This window comes from Oncorhynchus mykiss, chromosome 28 (assembly GCF_013265735.2).
Source record: "Oncorhynchus mykiss isolate Arlee chromosome 28, USDA_OmykA_1.1, whole genome shotgun sequence".
In the NCBI taxonomy this organism is placed as follows: domain Eukaryota; kingdom Metazoa; phylum Chordata; class Actinopteri; order Salmoniformes; family Salmonidae; genus Oncorhynchus; species Oncorhynchus mykiss.
The window spans coordinates 38,490,925-38,513,173 of record NC_048592.1 but is presented as its reverse complement, the minus strand read 5'-3'; the positions used below and the strand labels follow the sequence as shown (position 1 = coordinate 38,513,173).

General features: G+C 38.9%; 1 protein-coding gene across 1 annotated transcript in view; it reads right to left on the bottom strand.

Annotated features, from left to right (window-relative positions):
- LOC110508247 (collagen alpha-1(XI) chain) overlaps positions 1-22,249 on the bottom strand; it is a 234,535-nt gene that overhangs the window by 13,747 nt on the left and 198,539 nt on the right. Inside the window, exons 48-57 of the mRNA XM_036965973.1 lie at positions 21,741-21,848; positions 20,174-20,227; positions 19,988-20,041; positions 17,469-17,522; positions 14,927-14,980; positions 12,971-13,078; positions 12,264-12,317; positions 5,116-5,169; positions 3,990-4,097; positions 3,801-3,854 (exon numbers count right to left, since the gene is read on the bottom strand). Coding sequence (XP_036821868.1) covers positions 3,801-3,854; positions 3,990-4,097; positions 5,116-5,169; positions 12,264-12,317; positions 12,971-13,078; positions 14,927-14,980; positions 17,469-17,522; positions 19,988-20,041; positions 20,174-20,227; positions 21,741-21,848 — 702 coding nt within the window. The remainder of the gene's footprint in view (positions 1-3,800; positions 3,855-3,989; positions 4,098-5,115; positions 5,170-12,263; positions 12,318-12,970; positions 13,079-14,926; positions 14,981-17,468; positions 17,523-19,987; positions 20,042-20,173; positions 20,228-21,740; positions 21,849-22,249) is intronic.

Sequence of the window (22,249 nt, the reverse complement as noted above, 5' to 3'; positions counted from 1 at the left end):
AAAGATGTTTAGACATGAAGATGTTTAGACAAAGATGTTTAGACAAAGATGTTTAGACAAAGATGTTTAGACAAAGATGTTTAGACATGAAGATGTTTAGACAAAGATGTTTAGACATAAAGATGTTTAGACATGAAGATGTTTAGACATGAAGATGTTTAGACAAAGATGTTTAGACATGAAGATGTTTAGACAAAGATGTTTAGACAAAGATGTTTAGACAAAGATGTTTAGACAAAGATGTTTAGACATGAAGATGTTTAGACATGAAGATGTTTAGACAAAGATGTTTAGACAAAGATGTTTAGACATAAAGATGTTTAGACATGAAGATGTTTAGACATGAAGATGTTTAGACAAAGATGTTTAGACATAAAGATGTTTAGACATGAAGATGTTTAGACATGAAGATGTTTAGACATAAAGATGTTTAGACAAAGATGTTTAGACAAAGATGTTTAGACATGAAGATGTTTAGACAAAGATGTTTAGACAAAGATGTTTAGACATGAAGATGTTTAGACAAAGATGTTTAGACAAAGATGTTTAGACAAAGATGTTTAGACATGAAGATGTTTAGACAAAGATGTTTAGACAAAGATGTTTAGACAAAGATGTTTAGACATAAAGATGTTTAGACATGAAGATGTTTAGACATGAAGATGTTTAGACAAAGATGTTTAGATATAAAGATGTTTTGACATGAAGATGTTTTGACATGAAGATGTTTAGACATAAAGATGTTTAGACATAAAGATGTTTAGACAAAGATGTTTAGACAAAGATGTTTAGACAAAGATGTTTAGACATGAAGATGTTTAGACATGAAGATGTTTAGACAAAGATGTTTAGACATAAAGATGTTTAGACATGAAGATGTTTAGACATGAAGATGTTTAGACAAAGATGTTTAGACATGAAGATGTTTAGACAAAGATGTTTAGACAAAGATGTTTAGACAAAGATGTTTAGACAAAGATGTTTAGACAAAGATGTTTAGACATGAAGATGTTTAGACATGAAGATGTTTAGACAAAGATGTTTAGACAAAGATGTTTAGACATGAAGATGTTTAGACATGAAGATGTTTAGACAAAGATGTTTAGACATAAAGATGTTTAGACATAAAGATGTTTAGACATGAAGATGTTTAGACATGAAGATGTTTAGACATAAAGATGTTTAGACAAAGATGTTTAGACAAAGATGTTTAGACATGAAGATGTTTAGACATGAAGATGTTTAGACAAAGATGTTTAGACAAAGATGTTTAGACATGAAGATGTTTAGACAAAGATGTTTAGACAAAGATGTTTAGACAAAGATGTTTAGACAAAGATGTTTAGACATGAAGATGTTTAGACAAAGATGTTTAGACAAAGATGTTTAGACATGAAGATGTTTAGACAAAGATGTTTAGACATGAAGATGTTTAGACAAAGATGTTTAGACAAAGATGTTTAGACAAAGATGTTTAGACAAAGATTTTTAGACATGAAGATGTTTAGACAAAGATGTTTAGACATAAAGATGTTTAGACATGAAGATGTTTAGACATGAAGATGTTTAGACAAAGATGTTTAGACATGAAGATGTTTAGACAAAGATGTTTAGACAAAGATGTTTAGACAAAGATGTTTAGACAAAGACGTTTTGACATGAAGATGTTTAGACATGAAGATGTTTAGACAAAGATGTTTAGACAAAGATGTTTAGACATAAAGATGTTTAGACATGAAGATGTTTAGACATGAAGATGTTTAGACAAAGATGTTTAGACATAAAGATGTTTAGACATGAAGATGTTTAGACATGAAGATGTTTAGACATAAAGATGTTTAGACAAAGATGTTTAGACAAAGATGTTTAGACATGAAGATGTTTAGACAAGAAGATGTTTAGACAAAGATGTTTAGACAAAGATGTTTAGACATGAAGATGTTTAGACAAAGATGTTTAGACAAAGATGTTTAGACAAAGATGTTTAGACATGAAGATGTTTAGACAAAGATGTTTAGACAAAGATGTTTAGACATAAAGATGTTTAGACATGAAGATGTTTAGACATGAAGATGTTTAGACAAAGATGTTTAGACAAAGATGTTTAGACAAAGATGTTTAGACATGAAGATGTTTAGACATGAAGATGTTTAGACAAAGATGTTTAGACATGAAGATGTTTAGACAAAGATGTTTAGACATGAAGATGTTTAGACATGAAGATGTTTAGACAAAGATGTTTAGACATGAAGATGTTTAGACAAAGATGTTTAGACATGAAGATGTTTAGACATAAAGATGTTTAGACAAAGATGTTTAGACAAAGATGTTTAGACAAAGATGTTTAGACATGAATATGTTTAGACATGAAGATGTTTAGACAAAGATGTTTAGACATGAAGATGTTTAGACAAAGATGTTTAGACATAAAGATGTTTAGACATGAAGATGTTTAGACATGAAGATGTTTAGACAAAGATGTTTAGACATAAAGATGTTTAGACATGAAGATGTTTAGACATGAAGATGTTTAGACATAAAGATGTTTAGACAAAGATGTTTAGACAATGATGTTTAGACATGAAGATGTTTAGACATGAAGATGTTTAGACAAAGATGTTTAGACATGAAGATGTTTAGACAAAGATGTTTAGACAAAGATGTTTAGACAAAGATGTTTAGACAAAGATGTTTAGACATGAAGATGTTTAGACAAAGATGTTTAGACAAAGATGTTTAGACAAAGATGTTTAGACATGAAGATGTTTAGACATGAAGATGTTTAGACAAAGATGTTTAGATATAAAGATGTTTAGACATGAAGATGTTTTGACATGAAGATGTTTAGACATAAAGATGTTTAGACAAAGATGTTTAGACAAAGATGTTTAGACATGAAGATGTTTAGACATGAAGATGTTTAGACAAAGATGTTTAGACATGAAGATGTTTAGACAAAGATGTTTAGACATGAAGATGTTTAGACATAAAGATGTTTAGACAAAGATGTTTAGACATGAAGATGTTTAGACAAAGATGTTTAGACATGAAGATGTTTAGACATAAAGATGTTTAGACAAATATGTTTAGACAAAGATGTTTAGACAAAGATGTTTAGACATGAATATGTTTAGACATGAAGATGTTTAGACAAAGATGTTTAGACATGAAGATGTTTAGACAAAGATGTTTAGACATGAATATGTTTAGACATGAAGATGTTTAGACAAAGATGTTTAGACATGAAGATGTTTAGACATAAAGATGTTTAGACATAAAGATGTTTAGACTTAAAGATGTTTAGACATAAAGATGTTTAGACATGAAGATGTTTAGACATAAAGATGTTTAGACAAAGATGTTTAGACATGAAGATGTTTAGACTTAAAGATGTTTAGACATGAAGATGTTTAGACAAAGATGTTTAGACATGAAGATGTTTAGACTTAAAGATGTTTAGACTTAAAGATGTTTAGACATAAAGATGTTTAGACTTAAAGATGTTAAGACATGAAGATGTTTAGACATAAAGATGTTTAGACAAAGATGTTTTGACATGAAGATGTTTAGACTTAAAGATGTTTAGACATGAAGATGTTTAGACATAAAGATGTTTAGACAAAGATGTTTAGACATGAAGATGTTTAGACTTAAAGATGTTTAGACATGAAGATGTTTAGACATGAAGATGTTTAGACATGAAGATGTTTAGACATGAAGATGTTTAGACATAAAGATGTTTAGACATAAATATGTTTAGACATAAAGATGTTTTGACATAAAGATGTTTTGGAACTTACAGGAATTCCAGGAGGACCAGGAGGACCAAGAGGACCAGCAGAACCTCCAACACCCTACAGAGACACAGTACAGCAGTAGTAACCAATGAGCTAACACTTTACATAAAGGTGTAGATAATAAAAGGTAATTCCTCGACTATTAATTATCTGTTTATAGATCAATGAGTAATAAACTTGTCAGTCACTTACAGTGTCTCCCTTGCCTCCACCAGTTCCCTGGGGTCCAGGCAGGCCTCTGTCTCCCTTCTCTCCAAACTCACCAGGTGGTCCAATCAGACCAATCAGACCGGGGTGACCCTAGAGGACAGAGAATGAGAGAGAGAGAGAGAGAGAGAGAGAGAGAGAGAGAGAGAGAGAAAGAGAGAGGAGGAGGGGAAGAGAGAGAGAGAGAGAGATAGAGAGAGGAGGGGAAGAGAGAGAGAGAGAGAGAGGAGGGGAAGAGAGAGAGAAGGAGAGAGAGAGAGGGGAAGAAAGAGGAGGAGGGGAAGAAAGAGAGTAGAGAGAGAGGAGGAGGGGAAGAGATAGAGAGAAGGAGAGAGAGAGACAGAGGAGGGGAAGAGAGAGAGAGAAGGAGAGAGAGAGAGGAGGGGAAGAGAGAGAGAGAGAAGGATAGAGAGAGAGGAGGGGAAGAGAGAGAGAAGGAGAAGGAGAGGGAGAGAGGGTGAGGGAGAAAGAGAGGTGAACAGTGTTAGATGGGATATTCACACAGTACATTGCAGATAATCCAACAGGAGAGCGAGAAGAATAGCTCCAGATGAACTGTCACAGAAATAGTGTATACAGACATCCACAGACAGGAGACATGCTGTTGGAGTGGTGTCATGATCAATCATACACAAATCACAATTGTTAACATCTTTGTTTATAACAAACATCGGTTGTTCAATTATGCCAAGTAGCAATAGGTATATTAAACTAACGAGCTGAAACCACCTGCGACATCATTAATATACTCTGTGTCCGCGGGTGCCAGAACACTGTCTTAGTTAAGACGGTAAAGGACTCTTCTGTTTATAGCGCTGTCGTATTTAACAACGGTGGTGTGTCTATGACATCCGCTGCTGTAGCTAGAGTTACAGCCTACTGCAAAGCCCACTAGACTACTATTACTGCCGCGTGCCAGCTCCTAACCAATGATCAGTACACATTAGACTACATTACGTACACGTGTTCGACGACCACGTTAAATCACACGGAGAGTTGAGACTCTGTGAAACAGAAACGTTGCTGACGTTGAAAGAGAGAGGGAGAGATAGACAGCGATGGAGGTAAAGAGAGAGATAACCTACTCTTCTCTACAGTAGCCCGGTCTTACCTTTTCTCCCTTACCGCCAGGAGTTCCTTTCAAGCCAGCGAGTCCAGGGGGACCCTGGAAAGAGACAGAAAAACACTCTCAGGAATCAGTCTGTCACTGTGGATGGACCAGTATATCTAAGCAGTGGATGGACCAGTATACTAAGCAGTGGATGGAACAGTATACTAAGCAGTGGATGGAACAGTATATCTAAGCAGTGGATGTAACAGTATATCTAAGCAGTGGATGGACCAGTATACTAAGCAGTGGATGGAACAGTATATCTAAGCAGTGGATGTAACAGTATATCTAAGCAGTGGATGGAACAGTATATCTAAGCAGTGGATGGACCAGTATACTAAGCAGTGGATGGAACAGTATATCTAAGCAGTGGATGGAACAGTATACTAAGCAGTGGATGGAACAGTATATCTAAGCAGTGGATGTAACAGTATATCTAAGCAGTGGATGGACCAGTATATCTAAGCAGTGGATGGACCAGTATACTAAGCAGTGGATGGACCAGTATACTAAGCAGTGGATGGACCAGTATACTAAGCAGTGGATGGAACAGTATACTAAGCAGTGGATGGACCAGTATACTAAGCAGTGGATGTAACAGTATACTAAGCAGTGGATGGACCAGTATACTAAGCAGTGGATGGAACAGTATACTAAGCAGTGGATGGACCAGTATACTAAGCAGTGGATGGAACAGTATACTAAGCAGTGGATGGACCAGTATACTAAGCAGTGGATGTAACAGTATATCTAAGCAGTGGATGGACCAGTATATCTAAGCAGTGGATGGACCAGTATACTAAGCAGTGGATGGAACAGTATACTAAGCAGTGGATGGACCAGTATACTAAGCAGTGGATGTAACAGTATACTAAGCAGTGGATGGACCAGTATACTAAGCAGTGGATGGACCAGTATACTAAGCAGTGGATGGACCAGTATATCTAAGCAGTGGATGGAACAGTATACTAAGCAGTGGATGTAACAGTATACTAAGCAGTGGATGTAACAGTATACTAAGCAGTGGATGGACCAGTATACTAAGCAGTGGATGGAACAGTATATCTAAGCAGTGGATGGAACAGTATACTAAGCAGTGGATGTAACAGTATACTAAGCAGTGGATGGACCAGTATACTAAGCAGTGGATGGACCAGTATACTAAGCAGTGGATGGACCAGTATATCTAAGCAGTGGATGGACCAGTATACTAAGCAGTGGATGGACCAGTATACTAAGCAGTGGATGGACCAGTATACTAAGCAGTGGATGGACCAGTATACTAAGCAGTGGATGGACCAGTATACTAAGCAGTGGATGGACCAGTATACTAAGCAGTGGATGGACCAGTATACTAAGCAGTGGATGGAACAGTATACTAAGCAGTGGATGGACCAGTATACTAAGCAGTGGATGGACCAGTATACTAAGCAGTGGATGTAACAGTATACTAAGCAGTGGATGGACCAGTATATCTAAGCAGTGGATGGACCAGTATACTAAGCAGTGGATGTAACAGTATACTAAGCAGTGGATGGACCAGTATACTAAGCAGTGGATTGACCAGTTTACTAAGCAGTGGATGGACCAGTATACTAAGCAGTGGATGGACCAGTATACTAAGCAGTGGATGGACCAGTATACTAAGCAGTGGATGTAACAGTATATCTAAGCAGTGGATGGAACAGTATACTAAGCAGTGGATGGAACAGTATATCTAAGCAGTGGATGGACCAGTATACTAAGCAGTGGATGTAACAGTATATCTAAGCAGTGGATGGACCAGTATATCTAAGCAGTGGATGTAACAGTATACTAAGCAGTGGATGGAACAGTATATCTAAGCAGTGGATGTAACAGTATATCTAAGCAGTGGATGGACCAGTATATCTAAGCAGTGGATGTAACAGTATACTAAGCAGTGGATGGACCAGTATACTAAGCAGTGGATGTAACAGTATACTAAGCAGTGGATGGACCAGTATACTAAGGAGTGGATGGAACAGTATACTAAGCAGTGGATGTAACAGTATACTAAGCAGTAGATGTAACAGTATATCTAAGCAGTGGATGTAACAGTATACTAAGCAGTGGATGTAACAGTATATCTAAGCAGTGGATGTAACAGTATACTAAGCAGTGGATGTAACAGTATATCTAAGCAGTGGATGTAACAGTATATCTAAGCAGTGGATGTAACAGTATACTAAGCAGTGGATGTAACAGTATACTAAGCAGTAGATGTAACAGTATATCTAAGCAGTGGATGTAACAGTATACTAAGCAGTGGATGTAACAGTATACTAAGCAGTGGATGGACCAGTATACTAAGGAGTGGATGGAACAGTATACTAAGCAGTGGATGTAACAGTATACTAAGCAGTAGATGTAACAGTATATCTAAGCAGTGGATGTAACAGTATATCTAAGCAGTGGATGTAACAGTATACTAAGCAGTGGATGTAACAGTATATCTAAGCAGTGGATGTAACAGTATACTAAGCAGTGGATGGACCAGTATATCTAAGCAGTGGATGGAACAGTATACTAAGCAGTGGATGGACCAGTATACTAAGGAGTGGATGGAACAGTATACTAAGCAGTGGATGTAACAGTATACTAAGCAGTAGATGTAACAGTATATCTAAGCAGTGGATGTAACAGTATACTAAGCAGTGGATGTAACAGTATATCTAAGCAGTGGATGTAACAGTATACTAAGCAGTGGATGTAACAGTATACTAAGCAGTGGATGGACCAGTATACTAAGCAGTGGATGGACCAGTATACTAAGCAGTGGATGGACCAGTATACTAAGCAGTGGATGTAACAGTATACTAAGCAGTGGATGGACCAGTATACTAAGCAGTGGATGGACCAGTATATCTAAGCAGTGGATGGACCAGTATACTAAGCAGTGGATGGACCAGTATACTAAGCAGTGGATGGACCAGTATATCTAAGCAGTGGATGGACCAGTATACTAAGCAGTGGATGGACCAGTATACTAAGCAGTGGATGGACCAGTATACTAAGCAGTGGATGTAACAGTATACTAAGCAGTGGATGGACCAGTATACTAAGCAGTGGATGGACCAGTATATCTAAGCAGTGGATGGACCAGTATACTAAGCAGTGGATGGAACAGTATACTAAGCAGTGGATGTAACAGTATATCTAAGCAGTGGATGGACCAGTATACTAAGCAGTGGATGGAACAGTATATCTAAGCAGTGGATGGAACAGTATACTAAGCAGTGGATGTAACAGTATACTAAGCAGTGGATGTAACAGTATACTAAGCAGTGGATGGAACAGTATACTAAGCAGTGGATGGACCAGTATACTAAGCAGTGGATGGAACAGTATATCTAAGCAGTGGATGGAACAGTATATCTAAGCAGTGGATGGACCAGTATACTAAGCAGTGGATGGACCAGTATACTAAGCAGTGGATGGAACAGTATATCTAAGCAGTGGATGGAACAGTATACTAAGCAGTGGATGTAACAGTATATCTAAGCAGTGGATGGAACAGTATATCTAAGCAGTGGATGGAACAGTATATCTAAGCAGTGGATGGAACAGTATACTAAGCAGTGGATGGACCAGTATACTAAGCAGTGGATGGAACAGTAGATCTAAGCAGTGGATGGAACAGTATACTAAGCAGTGGATGTAACAGTATATCTAAGCAGTGGATGGAACAGTATACTAAGCAGTGGATGTAACAGTATATCTAAGCAGTGGATGGACCAGTATATCTAAGCAGTGGATGGACCAGTATATCTAAGCAGTGGATGGAACAGTATATCTAAGCAGTGGATGGAACAGTATATCTAAGCAGTGGATGGACCAGTATATCTAAGCAGTGGATGGAACAGTATACTAAGCAGTGGATGTAACAGTATATCTAAGCAGTGGATGGACCAGTATACTAAGCAGTGGATGGACCAGTATACTAAGCAGTGGATGGACCAGTATACTAAGCAGTGGATGTAACAGTATACTAAGCAGTGGATGGACCAGTATACTAAGCAGTGGATGGACCAGTATATCTAAGCAGTGGATGGACCAGTATACTAAGCAGTGCATGGAACAGTATATCTAAGCAGTGGATGGAACAGTATACTAAGCAGTGGATGTAACAGTATACTAAGCAGTGGATGTAACAGTATATCTAAGCAGTGGATGGACCAGTATACTAAGCAGTGGATGGACCAGTATACTAAGCAGTGGATGGACCAGTATATCTAAGCAGTGGATGGACCAGTATATCTAAGCAGTGGATGGAACAGTATACTAAGCAGTGGATGGAACAGTATATCTAAGCAGTGGATGGACCAGTATATCTAAGCAGTGGATGGAACAGTATACTAAGCAGTGGATGGAACAGTATACTAAGCAGTGGATGGAACAGTATATCTAAGCAGTGGATGGACCAGTATACTAAGCAGTGGATGGAACAGTATACTGAGCAGTGGATGTAACAGTATATCTAAGCAGTGGATGGAACAGTATACTAAGCAGTGGATGTAACAGTATATCTAAGCAGTGGATGGAACAGTATACTAAGCAGTGGATGTAACAGTATATCTAAGCAGTGGATGGAACAGTATACTAAGCAGTGGATGGAACAGTATATCTAAGCAGTGGATGGAACAGTATACTAAGCAGTGGATGGAACAGTATATCTAAGCAGTGGATGGAACAGTATACTAAGCAGTGGATGGACCAGTATACTAAGCAGTGGATGGAACAGTATACTAAGCAGTGGATGTAACAGTATACTAAGCAGTGGATGTAACAGTATACTAAGCAGTGGATGGAACAGTATATCTAAGCAGTGGATGGACCAGTATACTAAGCAGTGGATGGACCAGTATACTAAGCAGTGGATGGACCAGTATATCTAAGCAGTGGATGTAACAGTATATCTAAGCAGTGGATGTAACAGTATATCTAAGCAGTGGATGGAACAGTATACTAAGCAGTGGATGGACCAGTATACTAAGCAGTGGATGGACCAGTATACTAAGCAGTGGATGGACCAGTATACTAAGCAGTGGATGGACCAGTATATCTAAGCAGTGGATGTAACAGTATACTAAGCAGTGGATGGAACAGTATATCTAAGCAGTGGATGGAACAGTATACTAAGCAGTGGATGGACCAGTATACTAAGCAGTGGATGGACCAGTATACTAAGCAGTGGCTGGACCAGTATACTAAGCAGTGGATGGACCAGTATACTAAGCAGTGGATGGAACAGTATATCTAAGCAGTGGATGGACCAGTATACTAAGCAGTGGATGGACCAGTATACTAAGCAGTGGATGGACCAGTATACTAAGCAGTGGATGGACCAGTATATCTAAGCAGTGGATGTAACAGTATATCTAAGCAGTGGATGGACCAGTATATCTAAGCAGTGGATGGACCAGTATACTAAGCAGTGGATGTAACAGTATATCTAAGCAGTGGATGGAAGAGTATATCTAAGCAGTGGATGGAACAGTATACTAAGCAGTGGATGTAACAGTATATCTAAGCAGTGGATGTAACAGTATACTAAGCAGTGGATGGACCAGTATACTAAGCAGTGGATGGACCAGTATACTAAGCAGTGGATGTAACAGTATACTAAGCAGTGGATGGACCAGTATACTAAGCAGTGGATGGAACAGTATACTAAGCAGTGGATGGACCAGTATACTAAGCAGTGGATGGAACAGTATATCTAAGCAGTGGATGGAACAGTATGTCTAAGCAGTGGATGGACCAGTATACTAAGCAGTGGATGGACCAGTATATCTAAGCAGTGGATGTAACAGTATATCTAAGCAGTGGATGGAACAGTATACTAAGCAGTGGATGGACCAGTATACTAAGCAGTGGATGGACCAGTATACTAAGCAGTGGATGGACCAGTATACTAAGCAGTGGATGGACCAGTATATCTAAGCAGTGGATGTAACAGTATACTAAGCAGTGGATGGAACAGTATATCTAAGCAGTGGATGGAACAGTATACTAAGCAGTGGATGGACCAGTATACTAAGCAGTGGATGGACCAGTATACTAAGCAGTGGCTGGACCAGTATACTAAGCAGTGGATGGACCAGTATACTAAGCAGTGGATGGAACAGTATATCTAAGCAGTGGATGGACCAGTATACTAAGCAGTGGATGGACCAGTATACTAAGCAGTGGATGGACCAGTATACTAAGCAGTGGATGGACCAGTATATCTAAGCAGTGGATGTAACAGTATATCTAAGCAGTGGATGGACCAGTATATCTAAGCAGTGGATGGACCAGTATACTAAGCAGTGGATGTAACAGTATATCTAAGCAGTGGATGGAAGAGTATATCTAAGCAGTGGATGGAACAGTATACTAAGCAGTGGATGTAACAGTATATCTAAGCAGTGGATGTAACAGTATACTAAGCAGTGGATGGACCAGTATACTAAGCAGTGGATGGACCAGTATACTAAGCAGTGGATGTAACAGTATACTAAGCAGTGGATGGACCAGTATACTAAGCAGTGGATGGAACAGTATACTAAGCAGTGGATGGACCAGTATACTAAGCAGTGGATGGAACAGTATATCTAAGCAGTGGATGGAACAGTATGTCTAAGCAGTGGATGGACCAGTATACTAAGCAGTGGATGGACCAGTATATCTAAGCAGTGGATGGACCAGTATACTAAGCAGTGGATGGAACAGTATGTCTAAGCAGTGGATGGACCAGTATATCTAAGCAGTGGATGGACCAGTATATCTAAGCAGTGGATGGACCAGTATACTAAGCAGTGGATGGACCAGTATACTAAGCAGTGGATGGAACAGTATACTAAGCAGTGGATGGACCAGTATACTAAGCAGTGGATGGACCAGTATACTAAGCAGTGGATGGAACAGTATATCTAAGCAGTGGATGGACCAGTATACTAAGCAGTGGATTTAACAGTATATCTAAGCAGTGGATGGACCAGTATACTAAGCAGTGGATGGACCAGTATACTAAGCAGTGGATGTAACAGTATACTAAGGATAAGTTACCCCAATATGAGGTGCTGTGAGCTGGGGAAAAGGGGCTACGTAAATACAAAACCTTGTAATTATCATGTTGTTATTACCATCGGTCCAGGAGGTCCGTCCATTCCAGAAGCACCTGGAAGTCCTTGTTCACCCTGAGAGCAAGTATCACATCATCCATTACATTACCATTCCCATTACCTCACAATTATAATCGTGATAATGTGACGATAAGTATATAGCAGACACTATCATCTGATTAGTTAGGACTTGAATGGAGCGTGTTAACTCATTTTATTGATTGATTTATTCGTTATTTTACCAGGTAAGATGACTGAGAACACATTCTCTTTTTACAGCAACGACCTGGGGAATAGTTACAGGGGAGAGGCGGGGGAATGAACAAGCCTTTTGGAAGCTGGGGATGATTAGGTGATCACCATGGTATGAGAGCCAGATTGGGAATTTAGCCAGGACACCGGGGTTAACACCCCTACTCTTACTATACGTGCAATGAGATCTTTAGTGACCACAAAGAGTCAGGACACCCGTTTTAATGTCTCATCTGAAAGAGGGCACTTTACACAGGGCAATGTCCCATTCACTGCCCTGGGGGCATTGGGATCTTCTTAGACCCGAGTAAAGAGTTTCTCCTACTGGCCCTCCAACACCACTTCCAGCAGCATCTGGTCTCCCATCCAGGGACTGACCTGGACCGACCCAACTTAGCTTCAGAGGCAACTCGTGACAGTGATACTGTAGCGTATAAATCAAAACATAACAGGTGATGTATAGCTAGGTAACTCACGACAGGGCCGGGGATTCCACGCAGGCCGTCAGGCCCAGGCTTCCCGGAGGGCCCCTGGGGTCCAACAGGTCCAGTTTTACCATCAGGCCCCTCGGCTCCAGCCTCACCCTGCAAAACACAATTATAACGCTCAATACACCTGTATCAATACCTTCAGCCACATCCTGGAGTTACATAGTAGTAATTCCCAGCTACATTCAAATACATTCGGCATGACCTTCCAGAGATACCTTATATGGCCTGCGGTAGTGAGGGTTCCTGAGGAGAAGTTTGAGAACCGGTTGCCTGGGTAACCAGAGCAATAAGCTTCTTTTCCATAAATATTATAGACAAGGAAGACAGAGAGATCTAGAAATTAGACTTGTGAAAACTGTTTAATAAAGTTCAATACAGTTGTATCGTACTACTACAACTGGCTCGAAAAAAAAGTTGAATGGCCGATATCAATACTACGCAGGCCAGTGTCTCTTGGCCAAGAGTTGAGGAGAGACTGACTGCATGTCTTCTTCTTTTTTAGAAGAAACGTTAATGTGTTGAACATTCCAAATGGTTTGCATAGTCAACTGACACACAGCTCTGACCAACACACTTATCCCACCAGACATGCCACCAGGCAAATCCAGAACTAATTCAGGAAAGTGTACAGCGTTACATAGAGCCCTTAATGCATGTAACTCCCTTCCATCTCATATTGCTCAAATGAACAGCGAACCAGATAAAAAAAAACCCAGAGAAAGCAACACATCATGGCTCTATTCTATTTGTGTGTATGTATTGATATGTGCCATTTATAAATTGATATAGTTCTGTCCTTGGGCTGTTCTTGTCTATTAATGTTCTGTATTATGACATGTTGTATGTTCTGTGTGGACTCCAGGAAGAGTAGTTCCTGCTTTCACAACAGCTAATAGGGATCCTAATAAAATAATTATATATATATATATATATATATATAAATATATATATATATATATATATATACATACATACAGTACAAGGCACACCTGTTAATTGAAAAGCATTCCAGGTGACTACCTCATGAAGCTGGTTGAGAGAATCCCAAGAGAATCCCAAGCTGTCATCAAGGCAAAATATTTTGATATGTTTAATAATTGATTCAATACATTTCTCCCAAGGATGAACCAGACTTGTGGAGGTCTACCATTTTTTTTCAGAGGTCTTGGCTGATTTCTTTAGATTTTCCCATGATTTCAAGCAAAGAGACACTGAGTTTGAAGGTAGGCCTTGAAATACATCCACAGGTACACCTCCAATTGACTCAAATGATGTCAATTAGCCTATCAGAAGCTTCTAAAGCCTTGACATAATTTTCTGGAATTTTCAAAGCTGTTTAAAGGCACAGTCAACTTAGTGTATGTAAACTTCTAACACACTGGAATTGTGATACACTGAATTATAGGTGAAATAATCTGTTTGTAAACAATTGTTGGATAAATTACTTGTGTCATGCACAAAGTAGATGTCCTATCCGACTTGCCAAAACTATAGTTTGTTATCAACAAGAAATGTGTGGAGTGGTTGAAAAACGAGTTTTAATGACTCCAACGTCAGTGTATGCAAACTTCCGACGTCAACTGTAGATACTGAAGTTCTCGGGATCTATAAGAATTCAGTTTTATTCAAACCTAAACAGACAAAGCTCCTTTCAAAGGTGTTTGGGAATTACAACAATCACACCACCTGTCATCTATCAGCCATGAGAACAGACACAGAGGATTGGAGATCCATGGATTTACCATCAGATCGGATGACGGGGTTGGAGGATTAAACCATTCTGACAACCAATTAGAAGCCAGCTTTGACAGACCAGGAAGTTCTGAGGGTCTTTTGTCCTGTCTCCATCACATCAACTCTAATCCTACACTTCTGTTTGAATGGACGTGTGTGTGTGTGTGTGTGTGTGTGTGTGTGTGTGTGTGCGTGTGTGCCTCTTACCTTAGAACCCTTCTCTCCTTGTCTTCCCTCAGTACCGGCTGGTCCAATGGGTCCCTGGGGGGGGGGGAAAGAGGCACCACTCATCAGCTTGGTATACAGTGTCCAATCACAGATGGTTAAAACAGTCTAAAGACAATACAACATCAATCAATCAATCCATTTATTTATAAAGCCCTTTTACATCAGCCAATGTCACACAGTGCTGTACAGAAACCCAGCCTAAAACCCCATCTATTTAGTATACACTTGGGAAAAAAACAGTGCTTATTCAAGTATATATATATGTGTGTATATATGATGAGTAATAACTACTGATGATCATTTCTCAATATACGACTGATGACCTTGACTAGAAGCAGAACCAGTGTATAGCAGGTCAGATAGGGACAATCAGCTATAGTACCTTATCAATATACGACTGATGACCTTGACTAGAAGGATATGACTATATTATTACAATGTTATGAATATATTATGACTATATTAACATCGATATGACTATATTATGACTATACTAATACCTATATGAGTATATTAATACTATATTATGACTATACTAATACCTATATGAGTATATTAATACCTATATGACTATATTATGACTATATGACTATATTATGACTATATGAATACCTATATGACTAAATTAATACCTTTATGTCTATATTAATACTATATTATGACTAAATTAATACCTATATGGCTAAATTAATACCTATATGACTAAATTAATACCTATATGTCTATATTAATACTATATTATGACTAAATTAATACCTATATGACTAAATGAATACCTATATATTAATACTATATTAATATTATATTAATACCTATATGACTATATTAATACTATATTATGACTATATTAATACTATATTATGACTATACTAATACTATATTATGACTATATTAATACTATATTATGACTATATTAATACTATATTATGACTATACTAATACTATATTATGACTATATTAATACTATATTATGACTATATTAATACTATATTATGACTATATTAATACTATATAATGGCTATATTAATACTATATTATGACTATAGTAATACTATATTATGACTATATTAATACTATATTATGACTATACTAATACTATATAATGACTATATTAATACTATATTATGACTATATTAATACTATATTATGACTATAGTAATACTATATTATGACTATATTAATACTATATTATGACTATACTAATACTATATAATGACTATACTAATACTATATTATGACTATATTAATACTATATTATGACTATATTAATACTATATTATGACTATACTAATACTATATTATGACTATATTAATACTATATTATGACTATATTAATACTATATAATGGCTATATTAATACTATATTATGACTATAGTAATACTATATTATGACTATATTAATACCTAGATGACTATACTTTGACTATATTAATACCTATATGACTATATTATGACTATATTAATACCTATATGACTATATTAATACTATATTAATACCTATATGACTATATTAATACTATATTATGACTATATTAATACCTATATGACTATATTAATACCTATATGACTATATTAATACTATATTATGACTATATTAATACCTATATGACTATATTAATACTATATTATGACTATAGTAATACCTATATGACTATATTAATACCTATATGACTATATTAATACTATATTATGACTATATTAATACCTATAGTGCACTACATTGGACTAGAGCTCTATGGTTTCCTGGTCAAAAAAGTAGTGCACTACATTGGACTAGAGCTCTATGGTTTCCTGCTCAAAAAAGTAGTGCACTACAAAAGGAATGGGTTTCCATTTGGGACAAACCCCTTGTTCTTGTCACCATAGAGTGCCAACCCTTCATTATTTTACAGTATTGGTGTAGCATTTTATTGCTCTCCATTAAAAGTGATGGCTTTAATTAGACCAGGTTGTAAAAGTGGTAAGAAAACATACTGGAGGGCTGTTTCCCAAATAGCACCCTATCCCTTAAAGAGTGCACCACTTTTCCACCAGAGGGACGAGTTTCGCAATTTAGGACGCGGGTAATCTCATGTGGACATCGAGGCCGGTTGTGTGACACGATCAGCAGGAAGTGCCAGAGGTAGAAATGACATCTTGATATCCTGGACTTGAGTGTTTATCTCACTGCTCTCGCATCACTGTCAGACAAACTAAAACAGGTTGATATTCGATTACAAAACTCATCTAGTACAAAACCGTCTCTGAATATTATAAAACTCATTTGGTACAAAACCGTCTCTGAATATTATAAAACTCATCTAGTACAAAACCGTCTCTAAATATTGGCTTGTGTGGAGAGTTGCTGCTCAACCAAGGCAAATCAGATATATATTGTGGTGCATTGTAGCTAGTATTTAAATTCAGCAATATCTACAATTTTGGATAATGACGAGTAACCTTGCCTGAAACCTGGAACATGTGTTAGCTCTGTTAGCGAATACCTTTGCGGGATAACAAAGTTTTCTTGGCAGACACTTACCCTCTTGCCGGGTGGTCCTGGAGGTCCAGCTTCTCCAGAAGGACCAGATGGACCCTGAAACAACATCCCCCCCCAACCAGTTACAACAGGTACCAGATTCACAATACAACAACAACAACAACACCCCCCCAACCAGTTACAACAGATACCAGATTCACAATACAACAACAACAACACCCCCCCCCCAACCAGTTACAACAGGTACCAGATTCACAATACAACAACAACACCCCCAAACAGTTACAACAGGTACAAGATACACAATACAACAACAACAACAACACCCCCCCAAACAGTTACAACAGGTACCAGATTCACAATACAACAACAACAACACCCCCCCCAACCAGTTACAACAGGTACCAGATTCACAATACAACAACAACAACACCCCCCCCCCCCAACCAGTTACAACAGGTACCAGATTCACAATACAATACAACAACACCCCCCCGACCAGTTACAACAGGTACCAGATTCACAATACAACAACAACAACACCCCCCCCCCCAACCAGTTACAACAGGTACCAGATTCACAATACAACAACAACAACACCCCCCCAACCAGTTACAACAGGTACCAGATTCACAATACAACAACAACAACACCCCCCCGACCAGTTACAACAGGTACCAGATTCACAATACAACAACAACAACACCCCCCCAATCAGTTACAACAGGTACCAGATTCATAATACAACAACAACAACACCCCCCCGACCAGTTACAACAGGTACCAGATTCACAATACAACAACAACAACACCCCCCCAACCAGCTACAACAGGTACCAGATTCACAATACAGCAACAACAACAACAACAGCAACAGCAATATCATCATCATCATCCTCAACAACCACAACAACATCATCATCATCATCCTCAACAACCACAACAACATCATCATCATCATCCTCAACAACCACAACAACATCATCATCATCATCCTAAACAACAACAACAACATCATCATCATCCTCAACAACAACAACATCATCATCATCCTCAACAACAACAACAACAACAACAACATCATCATCCTAAACAACAACATCATCAACATCATCCTAAACAACAACATCATCATCATCATCCTAAACAACAACAACATCATCAACATCATCCTAAACAACAACAACATCATCAACATCATCCTAAACAACAACATCATCATCATCATCCTAAACAACAACAACATCATCATCATCATCCTAAACAACAACAACATCATCAACATCATCCTAAACAACAACATCATCATCAACAACAAGAAATAAGCTATTTGCCACACAAGCCTGCCATCATTCACTTTGAACTGGACGGTGTGTTTACAGGCAGTAGCAACAGCACGCCATTAAATCATTAGAAAGCATTTAACAAAAGCCACTTGAATGGATTTCTACAAATATGTAAATACCATGGGAGTCCTCTTACATTTGGGGAACTTTTTGGATTTGAACCAAGGACTGTAGTGACGCCTGCTTGCACTGCTTGCCTTAGACCGCTGCACCACACGGGAGCCTAACGCTAGCTAGCTAGCTGCTGGAAGGATGTTGTCATTGGACGAGTGGGTGAGTGGCTGACATTTTACCCTCAACAACAAGATCAACAACTAATGCTAGCCAAAGCAAGATGAGCTAAAATCGAACGAGGGAACAGTACAGTAATTAAACCCTCTCAAACTTGTCAAAACTGCACTGATAAACAATGGGGAATAGTACTGTAACCTGCTCGCCTTTCCCGCATCTAACCGCCGATTTTACACCTGATGGAGAACTACCTGCCCGCCCGTTTGATCGATGCCAAATAAATTTGATTGACGACTAAGAGATATACTCACTGTGGTTAACAGTCGTTCAAGTTCAGCATAGCTAGCTAGCAAAGTGATTCACATTCCTCTCTAGCCAACCAAATGACACCTGCATCTCTAGCTGTAGCCACAGAAAAACGATATGGGTGGGAAAAAAGTCAGTCACTCGCCCACTCGTCCATTGACAACATCCTCCCAGCAGCTAGCTAGCTAGCGTTAGGTTCCGTGTTTTTAGCTTGGTAAATAAATAGCTACATATATAGATGGGCCTGGCTCGCAGTCGGTGTTCTAATTCATCTCAAAGGTGTTCGATGGGGTTGAGGTCAGGGCTCTGTGCAAGCCAGTCAAGTTCTTCCACGCACAGAATCGTCTAGAATGTCATTGTATTCTGTAGCGTAAAGATTGTCCCTTTACTGGAACTAAGACATTTGACAAACTGACTTGAACTCTTCAGTGAGGCCATTGTTTGTCTATGGAGATCGCATGGCTGTGCGCTCAATTTTATACACCCGTCAGCAACGGGTGTGGCTGAAATAGCCGAATCCACTCCTTTAAAGAGGTGTCCACATAATGTTGCATATATCTTTATATATTTGTGTACAAGACTACTCCCTACTTATTTTTTCTTCTCCTCACTAACAACAACGTCACATCATCCTATAGGCTCAAGGGTCTTTTCCTGGTGAAATAAATCACCACTTACTGGCTGACCACCGTCTCCGTCATCTCCCTTGTCTCCAGCCAAGCCATCCAATCCCTGACGAGATACAACAAAAAGACAAAAAGTCACTTTCTAAGTTGATATAACAGCGAGATCTCATCGTTTTAGTAGCATCGATCAGAATCTACTGTTACACTTCAATTCATTACATCTAACTGTAGTACTTACACCAACTCCAGGCTCTCCAGGGGGACCAGGGTCTCCAGGGAAGCCAACGGGCCCCTATAGAGAGAGAGAGAGAGAGAGAGAGAGAGAGAGAGAGAGAGAGAGGGGGGGATAGGGAGAGGGATAGGGGAAGGGGGAGAGAGGGAGAGAGAGAGAGAGGGAGAGGGAGAGGGAGAAAAAGAGACAGAGGGAGAGAGAGAGAGAGAGAGAGGGGGGGGAGGGAGAGGGATAGGGAGAGAAAGAGACAGAGGGCGAGAGGGAGAGAGAGAGAGAGAGGGAGAGGGAGAGGGAGAGGGAGAGAAAGAGACAGAGGGAGAGAGAGAGAGAGAGAGAGAGAGAGAGAGTGTGAGGACAGGATATTCTGTGAGGACAGGATATTCTGCTAGCCGGCTCTCCAGGCACCGTCACACGAACTTGAAGACACAGACTGGACAAACTCCTGTTTCTAAAAATTGAATTCAAAGGCACTGTAGACTGAACCTAATAAGGCATTTTACTGTTTTAATGATGTATTTCATTCTAAGTCACAGCCTATTTGCACAATTTATAGACTATAATGATTTAATAAAATTAAATATTATTTAAATGTTGAGTGCTTTATGTCCCAACCAGCCTGTTCTGTCACACTCCCAAATGTATTTCTTCGTAGGCTATAGCCTTGAAATAATAGAAATAATATAGCATAAATAATACATTTTCGTTCCTTTTTAGGCTCCCTGTCTGGCTCCTGACCCTTTTAGTGTTTTTAAATGCTGTTTAAAATGACATGTAGACTATTTGAAAAAGGTAGGTCCAGGAAATCACAAACAATAGACGAGTGTCGGTTTAAATGGTGATTTTAAAATGATTTTCAATGGAGCGAATTTTGGAGCAGCATTTATTTCACCCTGTGAGTGTTTTTCTATTATTATATAAAAAAATATTTTGGGAGCAGTTGTTTTAGTGGAGCGCCGGAACGGTCCATTTAGTGGTGAGAAGGATTTCCGACCCCTCAACTCCTCACATACTCACTCTGGAAACAGACACTGGGATCAGAATCATAACATGAGTGACTCTATGATTTACAGTGTCGGTTGTAGATCCACAAAACAGAAGAAAAAAATACTCTTGGTTTATGTTATTGTAAACGTTGTTTATGTTTATGTTGTCAAAGTACCTGTCACTAACGAGACAATCATTTGTGCCAGGTGTGATATCCCTCCTGAATAGCTCGGGGAAGGTTCCCATTGGTGTGATATCCCTCCTGAATAGCTCGGGGAAGGTTCCCATTGGTGTGATATCCCTCCTGAATAGCTCGGGGAAGGTTCCCATTGGTGTGATATCCCTCCTAAACAGCTCGGGGAAGGTTCCCATTGACTCCATAAGGCCAGCAGGCTAGTCTTCGTTTTATTTCTTATTTCTTACTATTATTTATTTTTATTGGTGCGTAACTGTTATGAAAGTTGTATTGTCAATTTTGTTTTGTATTTAAATGCCACTTTAAATGTGTACATGACACTGCAACAACATTTCCCCATGGGGACAATAAAGTCAGTAAGTAAGTAGGTACTTAGGGCCTGATGTGACTTACGGGGTTGCCTTTGGGGCCGTCATCTCCTCCAGGTCCACGGGCCCCTGCAGGTCCGGCAGCTCCAGGTGGTCCTGACTCTCCCTTCTCCCCTGTCTCTCCTCTGGGGCCCTGGAGAGAGATATCAGCATGGTTATCATATTGATATCAGAACTATCTCTCCCTTCTCCCCTGTCTCTCCTCTGGGGCCCTGGAGAGAGATATCAGCATGGTTATCATATTGATATCAGAACTGTCTCTCCTATGGCCCTCCCTGGAGAGAGATATCAGCATGTTTATCACATTGATATCAGAACTATCTCTCCCTTCCCCCCTGTCTCTCCTCTGGGACCCTGGAGAGAGATATCAGCTTGGTTATCATATTGATATCAGAACTGTCTCTCCTATGGCCCTCCCTGGAGAGAGATATCAGCATGTTTATCACATTGATATCAGAACTATCTCTCCCTTCCCCCCTGTCTCTCCTCTGGGGCCCTGGAGAGAGATATCAGCATGGTTATCATATTGATATC